A 12,067-nucleotide genomic window follows, 5' to 3' on the forward strand; every position below is an offset into this window, starting at 1 on the left:
CTTCCATACAGATGTAATATAATAGCCTATCTGATTTATGCAAATGGATACAGTGAGTGTTACATCTAGCCTGAGACAATTGTTCACACATCCACATTTTGTATCTCATGTATGGTAATACAATATGTCAACAATTGATAAAGTTGCTGTATAAAAATACATTAATGGCCATAAAACCATGGAAGGCTGTGGGTAAACACTGGTAGAATGCCTACCCACTGAACTGGAGAGAGAGAGAGAGAGAGAGAGAGAGAGAGAGAGAGAGAGAGAGAGAGAGAGAGAGAGAGAGAGAGAGAGAGAGAGAGAATGGGTAACATTTTTTTCAAAGTGTATTTATGTAGTGTATTTTGTTACAAATATAAGGGAAAGGTAGGTAATTGCCTTTTGCATAGTTTTCAGTTTAAAGTGTGATGGTTATTGTTATAAGCATATACTGAGCACTTACAGTTATGTGGTACTGACAAGGTTAGGTGAGGAAGGGTACGGAATTGCCCTTGAACAACCCTTGATTTTTTTACTTGCCCTTTTCTGGTTTTTGTCCATATCTGACTGGCCCTTGGCTCTATTAATCCTGATAATTGAAGGATTACTGAATGGTAGTGAAACTGATACAGTAAACATCCCGTATTCGCGTTCTCATGGTACGCGGACTCACGCGTTCGCGGGTTTCTCTGTGGAACATATCTAACCATCATTCGCAGAAAATTTGCCCATTCGCGGTATTTTTCACAGAGAAATATTCACTAATTACTGTATTTTCATATAATTTTCATGAAATGCACTTTTTATGATTAATCATTTTTACAGGGTTTTTCTTGGTTTAAGCTATCAAAATGTGCAGTTCTAAGTGTTTTTAGAGGGGTTTTAAGCATTCGCGGATTTGACCTATTCGCGGGGGTGTGTGGGACACATCCCCCGCGAATACGGGGGATTCACTGTATTTTGCTTTGCTTACTGAATCCCTTCATACTGTATTATTATCCTGTTATACCATCATCATAACATGTATAAAAAAAAAACCAACCATACGCCATTTGCATTTGGTAATGTTAACATTCTCAGGATCGGCTAATTGAGTCTACTAGCAAAAGAATTATGAGAATCATTTTTAGTTGCTAAAAGAAACTTATGTATAACTTGGATTGTCATTTCTATTTTTGTGCATATGTGCAAAATGGGTATATACAAAGGTAAATTAACATACTTTATGTTAAAGTAAAATCCCTCAAAATTGCAAAACATCTGTTTCTTGATTGGTTTGTCTATGTCATAGTTCTTTGGTCTTTGGTAAGTGGGTTTTAATTATAAGAGATGGTTATGGAAATGAAATTCCTTCAGTAAGTAAAGACTACTTTTATTTTTCACTTTCATTTATTTAACAATAAGATGGGATTACTGAGCAAAAGAGGTTAGTCTAATGTTATCTGGGCTTTCAAAAATGCAACCTGCATGACACACAAGATATGTATATAATAAAATCATGTTTAGGGGACAAAATTTTAAGGGTGGCATGATACGAATGACCGAATGACACATGAGTATATATGGCACACTTCATTACTTTTACTCATTTTGCCCAATCATGGACACTGTCACTGTATTTGTGTAAAACAACCTGTGTTTGCATCTTTAGTATGTATGACATTTCTCAATGAAGATCATTGTTCTCTCTCTCTCTCTCTCTCTCTCTCTCTCTCTCTCTCTCTCTCTCTCTCTCTCTCTCTCTCTCTCTCTCTCTTTCTTTGTTTCTTTTCTTTGTTATAGTACAGTAGTATACATTTTTTGTTAATATAATATGGAAAAATCAAGCATAAAAACACAAAACAAAACAAGCTCTAACAAGTTCACCAACAACAGCAAAAGTGTGTATACGTAAAAAACTAGTTTATCTTTTGGGTTGTAAGAATAAATAAGTAAAATATTGCACTGAAGTTTCTTCAGCACAATCAAGTTTTCTGTAAAGCATATAATGCTGTATGGAACTCTCAGCCAGCCGTGGTGGCCTGAGTTGTTTCAGTGCCAGACACACGAGTATGGCTAACTTTAACCTTAAATAAACTAAAAACTACTGAGGCTAGAGGGCTGGAATTTGATTTGTTTGATGAATGGAGGGTGGATGATCAACATACCAATTTACAGCCCTCTAGCCTCAGTAGTTTTTAAGATCTGCATGTGAACAGAAAAAGTGCAGATGGACACACAGAGCCATCTCAATAGTTTTCATTTATAGAAAACTAAAAATGAGAAACTACATATGTTAATGAGAATAGTGTAAAATTTAGATAAAAAGGGAACGTGTATGTTGTAAGCTTCAGTGTAAGTGATACCTCAGTTATTGTTTTCTCTCTTCTCTCTTGTGTGTGTGTACAACTTCGGTGTAAGCGTCTCTCTCTCTCTCTCTCTCTCTCTCTCTCTCTCTCTCTCTCTCTCTCTGTACATATGCTTTAATAATGCTTTATTCTCTCTCTCTCTCTCTCTCTCTCTCTCTCTCTCTCTGTACATATGCTTTAATAATGCTTTAATAAAATATGAATTATTATACACATAAAAACAGGAAACAAAACAACCTCTAGCAAGTCAGACTTCTACCTAGCAATCTTAACCCATCCAACACTGCATCACCACTCTCTCCCAGCCAGGGAAACTGCTCCCCAGCTCCTATCACATTCCAAAACAACCACTTCTCTGAGTGAGTTCCTCTACACAGCCTTACTGCCCCTCCTCTCCCATGGTACCCAGCCACTTTCCCTGATGAAAAGGCATGAAATCTGGGTGAATAATCATCCTACATGGACCTGAAAAAGAGTAATGAGTGAAAGGGTTGGCATGGAGTGCATTGTTGCCATGACAGATGGCAGGTGTGCGGGGTCTTGTTGCCACATCCGCAGGTAAGGAATGGGAATTGAACCTAGGCAACCGCTGTAGACGAGAAAGAGCCCTCTTGTCTCGAGTCCTATATTCTATCAGTGTCAACATGGACTATAATGGCCAAGACCAGCAAGAAGAGAATTCTTTGAAATTGTTTGGTCTATCTTCAGGAGCCCCTCTAGGAACCTTGAGAGTAGTAACTCCTTTGAGGACTCACAGCAGCTACCAAAAATAGGTTTTTCTTATGACAAAACCTGTTTTTTGATAGTGTAATTGCTTGTTTCATCCTCAAGGAGTTACCCTCCATGGTCTACCACAGCTCCATGGGTGACCAAACTAATGTCAAAGAATTCTCTTATAGCTGGTCTCACAGCCGGGTATTGTGTTATAGTGATAAACACTGTAACACTTGATGGAGTATATAATGGACTCAAAGATATGGGGCACTTTCCCAAATCTTTACAGGGAAGCTGTATACCCAGGTTTTTCCATCGTCAAAACCTGCTTAGAAGAAGCGACTAATGCGCATGAATAGTCTGCCGCAGTGTCAACAACAGACCGGACACGGAGACCAAGAGTCATCACTCTCTTTGGCCAATGCAGTCAAGTTTGTTACTACCAGCACTCCATAAAAATTCTAAATTTTTCTCTGATTTCATTAGCGAGGAATATGGAAACATCACAAACATCAAGATAAGTTCTTGATATTAAGTTCCAGTTAAATTTTATTTTTAAACTTTTGGAAATAATTAATTTGTGTGAAAAGCTGGAACCCAGCATTTCTTGCCATCAATGGTCGGCGTCTGTGCATCGTCGATTGCTAGTTTGTCAAGTGCAAATTGTTTTAATTTGTTATTCTAACTAAATGTTTTAACAAAAGAAATGTTCCACAACTTATCATTAATAAAGAAAATCCTTTCAGATTATACAATGTCTACAATAATCTAGGCAGTAAGTGAGAATAATTTAGACTAGATTAATAGTGGATGTTGTCGGTAGCCTATAACCTAGGATTACATATCCTCGAGTGGCCTATCTTAGACCAATGACCCTAGGATCAGATAATAACAATATCTGGGCAAAATAAATTGGTATCCTAGCTATAAGGCTACATATTAGTAAATTTTTTTCATTTTATATAAACCTGTACACTTCAGCATGATCTAAATAATCCAGGACTAGGCAGTACTTTATACTAGTGATGACTTTTTACAAAACATCCCATCACTGGACTAAATCATTAGCCTAGACCATGTAACCTAGGACTAGATGAAATAGTGATCTGTGCTTGATATCTTGCAGCTAACAGCAATTCCACATGGTTCCAAACATAAAATGACCCGTACTTTACACTGAACATTCAATTTAAGAGATTTACTTGAAAGTGTATGACATCTAAAAGGGTAGTCAAGTAAAAAATATATATAATTCTGCTGATAACTATAGAAGAGTATTAAACTGAGGTCCATCAAATTCCCTACTCTCTAGGAAACTTAAAACTATACAGTATAGTGGGGCCCCACTACATCGCAGTTCAACATTCATGGCTTCAGTTAATCGTGGATTTTTCTGTGGAACATATCTTTAAATATATCGTGGTAAATATACTATTTCGCTGATTTTTTTGTAGAGCAATATTCACTAAGTACTGTATTTTCATTATTTTCATGACTAAATATAAATCTTTTATAAAAAAAAACTATTTACAATACAGTATTCACTAATTACTGTATTTTCATTTTTTGTGAATAAAACAGGTTTTGACATAAGAAAAACCTATTTTTGGTAGTCACTGTTGAGTCCTCCAGGAGTTACCTTCCATGGTCTACCATAGCTCCATGGTAACCAAACTAATATCAAAGAATTCTCTTCTAGTTGGTCTTTTGGCCAGGTATTGTGTTGTAATGATTAACATTATAACACGTAATGGAGTATATAATAGACTCAAAGATAAGAGCGCACTTTCACTTATTTTCAGTGAAGCTGAACCCAGTTTTTCCAACATCAAAAGAACCTGCAAGAAAGAGAAGTGACTATTATGCAAGTGCACCCGCCCTCTTGTTTACAACCAGGCCGTTAAAGACCGAGGAGTCATTACTCTCTGTTGGTAAATGCAGGATGATCCCTTGCCCAAATCCCATGCCTTTTCATCAGGGAAGTGGGAGGGTTTTGAAGACTAAACAGTGACTACCAAAAATATGTCGTTCCTGCGTCAAAACCTGTTTTTTGATAGCGTAGTTGCTTGTTTCATCCTCAAGGATCTTTACAAATAAATTGAGAGGTGACAAAAAAGGCTTAAGCTCTCAATTTTTAATCCCAACACCCCAAGGGAAAAAACATTTCTGGTCCGAGGTCAAGCCACAGATTTCAAGTCCCCATTCTTTATTCCAAATACTCTTCAGGTTTCGGTACCAAGGAACAAGAAACTATACACGAACTTATGTTTTAGGATGTAGTTCTACAGTGGCTTACCTAAGCATGTTGGGTTTATTTGCAGTACTGTCACCACTCTTCCAGCGATAGTTAGCACACTCACCATCAATAAGACCCCTGGTTTTCTGCCGTAGCACCTAGGAGTTAAGACTAACCATGCCACCTACTGATACACAGTGTAGTCGAATTTATTCGAGCATGTGGTATTAATTTAACTGACGACCACCCTGTACATTTGGAGACTTCTTCGAGAGAGACATTTCTTTAGAAGGCCAACGACATACTTGCTTTCCTATTATCATGTGACCTAGGAAAGGAGTGTGGATTTGCCTTTTTAATGAGAAACACTGCAATCATTCTCAGCCCTTGTAGGGAGAGTGGTCAGTTTGTGCTAGGGTGTAGGAAAATTGGACCCTCTAGGATATCTGCCATGACTGCTAGGAAACCTTAAGTGCTTGAACCGGGCATAATGTCTTAGTCTGCTAAACTGAGTTTTCTTATAAGAATATATTTCCTTTTTAAAGGATCCTCATTCTTGGCCAGGAATGATGGGCCAGGGGACAATAATAATTGACGGTCAGTTGTTTGCATGATGCATCGTCCCCGTCTAAGAGAGCCCAGTTCACTAATACGAGCTCCTGATGCTATTGCAATCAAGAAGATCGCCTTTTGTAGCATGTGACAACTTCTATACTGGAGTCCAACCTGAATCCATAAAGCAGGGGTTCCGTTAATGCAGCCTTGTATGCCATGACTGTTGTAACCACAAGGCATTTGTCTTCAAAAGGGTATACAAGAAAAATAAAAAGTGTTTCTTAGAGAAATCTCAACTGGGCTCCCAGTATGGATATAATCTAATCATATCTTCCATACGGACTGGTATTGTCAGACAGATGATGTCTGTAATTTTTGCACTAGGTACCTAGCAATGTTGGGTGAGTAATTTTCACGATAGATATTTTTTAAAAATCCATACATGAAGGTCTCGGCTCAGATAGGAGGATGCGTAAACGACTTTCCCTCCTACTGTCTGTGATAAAACAGCGGATGATAGTGGAATTGCTCTTTTCATCCGTTGTTAGAGTAATAGGAACCAATGCCTGTTTGGCCAATTTGAGCTATTAAGTAAGCTGTTCCTTTGAAGGTTAGAAGTTTGTTCAAAACCTTTGAAATCTGGGACAATGGACAAAAAAGATATCGTCCTCCCCTTGTTCCAGTCTTCAGGAAGGCATCTTTGCTGTTGCTTGACTGTCCAGGTTTGGAGACATATATTAGGAGTTTCTGATTCTCATATATGGCGAACAGGTCCACTTCCGGTTGTGGAAGCATGCTGGCTATTGTTTGAAAAAACATCCAATCTGTTGAGGCTGTCGTTTTCCCCGATAAGAGAGTCTGCTACTACAATGCGGCACCCTGTGAGGTGAATTACAGACATGTGCCACTTCCTTGCGCCATCTGAGGGATGGCTAACTTTATCATATTGAGAGGAGGTGAACATGATCGAGACCTCTTGATGTGGGATACTGTAGTTATGTTGTCTCTCTCTTCTGGAGGTTTGAGTTTTTTGAGACAACAGAGCCATCAGCTCCAGAAAATTGATATAAGAATTCCTCAGAGTAGCAGATCACCTCCCTGCCACCTGACGATCCTCCTATGTCCTCCCAACGTGTCGACGAGGAATCTGTGTTTATTGTCACTCATACAGATGGAGGAGTCAGGGTGACCTGTTTCGCCAGAGATTCCTCCCAGATCCAAGGCTGAAGTATCTCCCAAACTTTTTTACTCTTTTGATGAGGTTGGTCTCGCATCTTTTTTCTTCCATGCGATAGCCAGAATTTGTTCACATTTTTAGTTGCAATCTAAGTATTGGATCTATTACTGCTGCGAACTGCAGCAGGCCCATCATGCATTCTGATTGCCATCTGGAAACTCTGGGCTGTGCAAGGAACCTTTTGAGGACTTGCCTTATTCTGTTTTGAGTATGCTGGGGAGTGTTCACATGTAGCTGTAAGCCACATAAGTATTTTTGAGGGTACGGTAATGTTTTAAGATGACTTTAAAATGATGTTAAAGTGTTTTAGGATGATAGTTTAAGGTATATTTGGTGTTTAACTATTAAAACAGGCAGTTATTAAACATCTTTTGAGGAGGTGTTCCAACTTATCGTGGATTTCCTAGTAAAGATTATGAAAATTCTCATTCTAATAAATCTCTTAAGAGCACTTTCTATACAGTATAAGAAAATTTAGAAATGAAGCCAAAAGACAAGAACTTATACAAGCACATGATCTAGCAATAAAAAAAAAAAATCTGTGCTAAGGGGATGCCCTGAGTAAAACAAAATTTGTAACTTAACATGAAACGGGAATATTATTAGGAAATGCTATTCTACAGGAAACTTGAACCTATGTAACTAACTTTCCTCACCAGAACTTTGCAACATCTCAGCAATAAGGCACCGCACCATGAAAAAACTGGAGCATAAAAAAACAATGTCCACTTGCTGACAGACCTAAGAGTAATGGAGGGGTTTGGCCAGCCTGTGTCACTGTTACCACATTTGTGGAGGAAGGGTGAATTGCAATCTTCTGACTAGTTACTGTAAAACAGGATAAAGAGCCTACCTGCCATGAGTCTATCTATATTCCAACTACGCACCAACAATGGCACTATTCCAGCCTAGACCAGCTATGAGAGAATCCTTGATATTAGTTGGTCTGGCTTAAGGGGTCCCAATGAGACCATAATAGTAAAACTCTAAATACAAGCAGTGACTACACTAATGAGAGAGAGAGAGAGAGAGAGAGAGAGAGAGAGAGAGAGAGAGAGAGAGAGAGAGAGAGAGAGAGAGATTCATAACTTATGCTAAAACAATATTTAAAGATGTTTATGGTCTTCTTTTGTAGTGCTATACATATTTAATTTATCTAGTAAGCATAAAAAAATAGGACTAAGGCAACTGGCTTTTTTTATGCTATAATATACAGTACTGTGTACGTATTTTTAGAAGCAATTTATTTTGCAGATATGTCTCTGAAATTCAACAACAGGTAAAGTAATATTTTAAATTGAGTGATAATTACAAAATGCTGGTTAGGATATGCTATTAATTACTTTACAAAGAACTGCTATACACTAAGCCTTGCGAGTTGACTCCAGGGTATCATGTAGGCTTTATGTAAATCTTAGTTACTTAACAGATTTTCTTACTTATTGGGCATGGCAGGACCGCCAACTATCTGTTAAGATGAGGTGCCAATGCTTAAAATAATTTTACATACTGAAACACTGAATTAGGGATGAAGGGTCCCTACAACCATATCCAATTTACCTAAAAAGTTTGAGAAATTAAGTTTCACTGTTCAAAATTTAGCATATACTATCTAAATTAGATAACAAAAATGAAAAAGACCAACACAAAACATACTAAGGGAAATTCTCTATCCAGAACTATAAGCTTGCAAACACATTTGAAAGCCTTGATGTTTACATTACAGGGTCCATAAAAATACTGATTAATTACTAATCCCCTTTAAAATATACTTATACAATAAACAAGAGAAAATGGGATGATTAAGAAAAAGTTATTAAAAATAATGTTCACTTATGGCTTACCCTCCGACGTCTACGGTCATTCCGTCTGATGTGATTCCACAACACCATTAGCATCTGTCTGTCCAAACCTGTAAATTCATCGTTTCGTTCCTTGTGTCTCCTCCTCAAGTTTGACTTCACAATCTAAATATTTAAGAGGAGGGGAGTTATTATTATTATTATTAGGTAGTTTAACCCGATCACTTAACTCTAATGCTTAAAAATATTTCTACTCCCACAAGGCTGGAACAAAGGGTTTATCTTTTATAATAAAGTGAAAATTAAGTTTTCATAATAAAACTAATATTGTAATACTTACCTGAACACCTGAATTAGCCCTTAATCCCACTACCCCGAACAACTCTCAACTACCCATCCCACTATAGTGGGAATTTTAACAGCCAGCGTTACCAACGCTGCAGGTAAAATCTTGTCACTTGAGCTACCATAACAAACGGTTGGCAACGCTGACACAGGTGTGCGACGACACGCCCCATTTTCGTCAATTGCTTTATTCAAGGTCAAATTGATATGGGGAAGGAGGGTGGGAATCATTCAGGTGTTCAGGTAAGTATTACAATATTAGTTTTATTATGAAAACTTCATATTGCAGTACACTCCCTGAACACCTGAATTAGCCCGATTAACAACATTTAGAGGAGGAGGGATCAATTCTATTGCACGCCCTTTTGACAACCGCAGAGATGGTAGCTCACCAATCTGCTCTGCATAAGATATCCATTTAGCCAAACACTCACCATATAAATCAATGGTTTCAGTGAAAAGACCTGTTGGAGAGTACTTTGATCGAGTCAGGTCAGTACTCTCTGCTAGGATACCTATCTAGTTAACACTCACCTTATCAATCGTTGCTTTTGGTGATGAGACATGATGGAAAGTACTTTGATCGCCCGTCAGGTCCGTACTGTCTCAGTCCGTCGACCTCCCATGTGGTTCTTCAGAACCTCTCATGTATGGAGGAGTACGGTGACCTCCCATGTGGCTATTCATAGCCTCTCATGTATGGAGGGAAATACAGCAGTGTGCCCAGCCCCTGATCCTCCGGATAAGGTACGACGATCGACGAGTGAACAAGTATCTCGGTGCCGACGAAATAGCCTAGCCTACTAGAGTACCCCCTTGGACTCTCGTAGGGAAACTATCAAAGAGTGAAATACTTAAAACGTACTAAACCTAAGTTCATGTGATTATATTATCACTGTTGCCTAAGAATTCTAAAGACTAAAAGGAATTCCTCTCTCTGGTTAACCTAAGAATCTCTTCACTATGTGACTACCGCATCAGCTAAATAAATGCCCCTAGAAAATAGACTTCGCCGCTAATGTGGCCTAAGAGAATAACCCTCCGCACTAAGCGAATACCACCTCAGCTAAATGAACACACCTTAGATAACAGACTTTGCCGCTACACGTGCAAAATAGTGCGACATCTCATGATCTCAGAGTCATTGGTGTTGCTACTGTTGTTACTACTACAACTATAAACTGAAGTTTGATGTTCGACGCGCGTTCTCACATTCAAACGGTTTGTGGACAATGAAGCCCCGCCCACTAAGTCAGGCTCGAACAGACTTCTTCAAACCGTTCGACAATGTGTTCGACAACCAAATACCCGATTCACACGTTCGAACATCACTTCAAACATAGGTCTGCGAACCGCGTTCGACGAACCGTTTGACCGTGTAAACCCCCCCTTAAGAGAATAACCCTCCGAACCTCCTCGTTAATACCCCCCTCAGCTAAATGAACGCACCCTACATAATAGACTTCGCCACTAAACGCTGTGAGGCGAATCGAACATCACTAAGTAAAATGAGTAAACACTGAGACGGACTTCCAAGTAGCTGCTTCCAGAATAGACGGCAGTAAATAATTCCTGGGAAAAGGAAGATGAATTGGACATACTCCGAATACTGTGCGGTCGGGAAAATACACGAGCTGAAGACGACGAAAAACAACCCTGAGAAGCCCTCCGAAGTAACTAATCACATACTCTGACAGTGGATGGGAAGGATTCGAGGAGACAAGTGTGTGCGGAAGCGGAAGGAGTTTCACAACCCTTGATAAACAGACTTTAATGCTCCCCCCGGACATAAAGGTATCCCCGCTGGATCACCAGTAATGAACACTTGCAGATAAAGAACAAATGAATGAGGCAGAGTTTTAACCTCCGACTCTGTCGTGCGCCATAAATTCGGAAGACAGACAAATATGTATCATTCTCGCACAGGAACCCAACCTCGAAACTGCCTGAAGCTCACCCAACCCTTTAGGCTGAAGCTAAAGCCATAAGAAAAGGCAACTTCTCAGTGTCTTAACGTTATAGCTTCAATAGGTTCAAAGGCAGGGAAAGCAAGATAAATATTGAAATACTTCAGTAAGTCCCAATAAGAAGGGCGCCAGTCGGCAAAAACAGGGCGTTCAATCTTACAAGAACTTAATCAACGATTATCTTACTACTTGAAACTTCAGGAATGTGGAAACTAAATATACCGCTAATCGTTGAGCGGTAGTCAGCAATGGCCGAATATGAAAGACTTGATTTTCCGGAGGAATAAAGGAAAATCCGCTATTTTGGCAATGGAAGGTCAAGAGATGGAATGACCTTCCTTACGACACTAACTTCTATACCATTCTAGCTGAACCTGGTAAGGCTTACGGGTTGACTTAATCTAAAAGAAAACTATTTAGGCACAGTTTTAGGGGGTCCGGACTGTTTAGCGGCTCTCTCTACAGTTGCCTTGCAACTAGGTCCAGCATGCGAGGGTTTGGAAAATAACAGAAAGAATGCGGTCGTCTGAGAAGTAGTAGTTTCGCATTGGTAGGGACAACGGAACTTCCGTAGGGAGCTCTAGGAGTTCCGGAAACCAAGCGTGTTAAGGCGAGCTATTAGAGTCCAGGTCATCTTGACACTCTCCCGTAATTTCCCTATTACTTGATTAATGAGACCGGATGGAGGAAAGGCATACACTTGCATGTGATTCCAACTTGTAACGTCACCTTGGTGACTATTGAAATAGGGATACCATTAGAGAAATAATCCGGAAGACGATGGTTTAATCATGTCGTGAATAAGTCGACAGTTGCTGGTCACTTCCGGAGAACCCAACATATTACTTCCAGAGTCAAAGTCCACTCTCCCTCCTAATACC

The 12,067-nt window shown here is 39.2% G+C and overlaps 1 protein-coding gene across 10 annotated transcripts in view; it reads right to left on the bottom strand.

The window, feature by feature from the left end:
• LOC136840249 (DDB1- and CUL4-associated factor 8-like) overlaps positions 1-12,067 on the bottom strand; it is a 444,913-nt gene that overhangs the window by 146,970 nt on the left and 285,876 nt on the right. For all 10 annotated transcript variants that reach the window (XR_010853567.1, XM_067106872.1, XM_067106869.1 and 7 more), the window contains one exon: positions 8,917-9,039. Coding sequence is in view for 9 of the 10 variants with exons in the window: in XM_067106872.1 (XP_066962973.1) it covers positions 8,917-9,039 (123 nt within the window). In the remaining variant the exon portion in view is untranslated. The remainder of the gene's footprint in view (positions 1-8,916; positions 9,040-12,067) is intronic.

This window comes from Macrobrachium rosenbergii, chromosome 7 (genome assembly GCF_040412425.1).
Source record: "Macrobrachium rosenbergii isolate ZJJX-2024 chromosome 7, ASM4041242v1, whole genome shotgun sequence".
Taxonomy (NCBI): Eukaryota; Metazoa; Arthropoda; class Malacostraca; order Decapoda; family Palaemonidae; genus Macrobrachium; species Macrobrachium rosenbergii.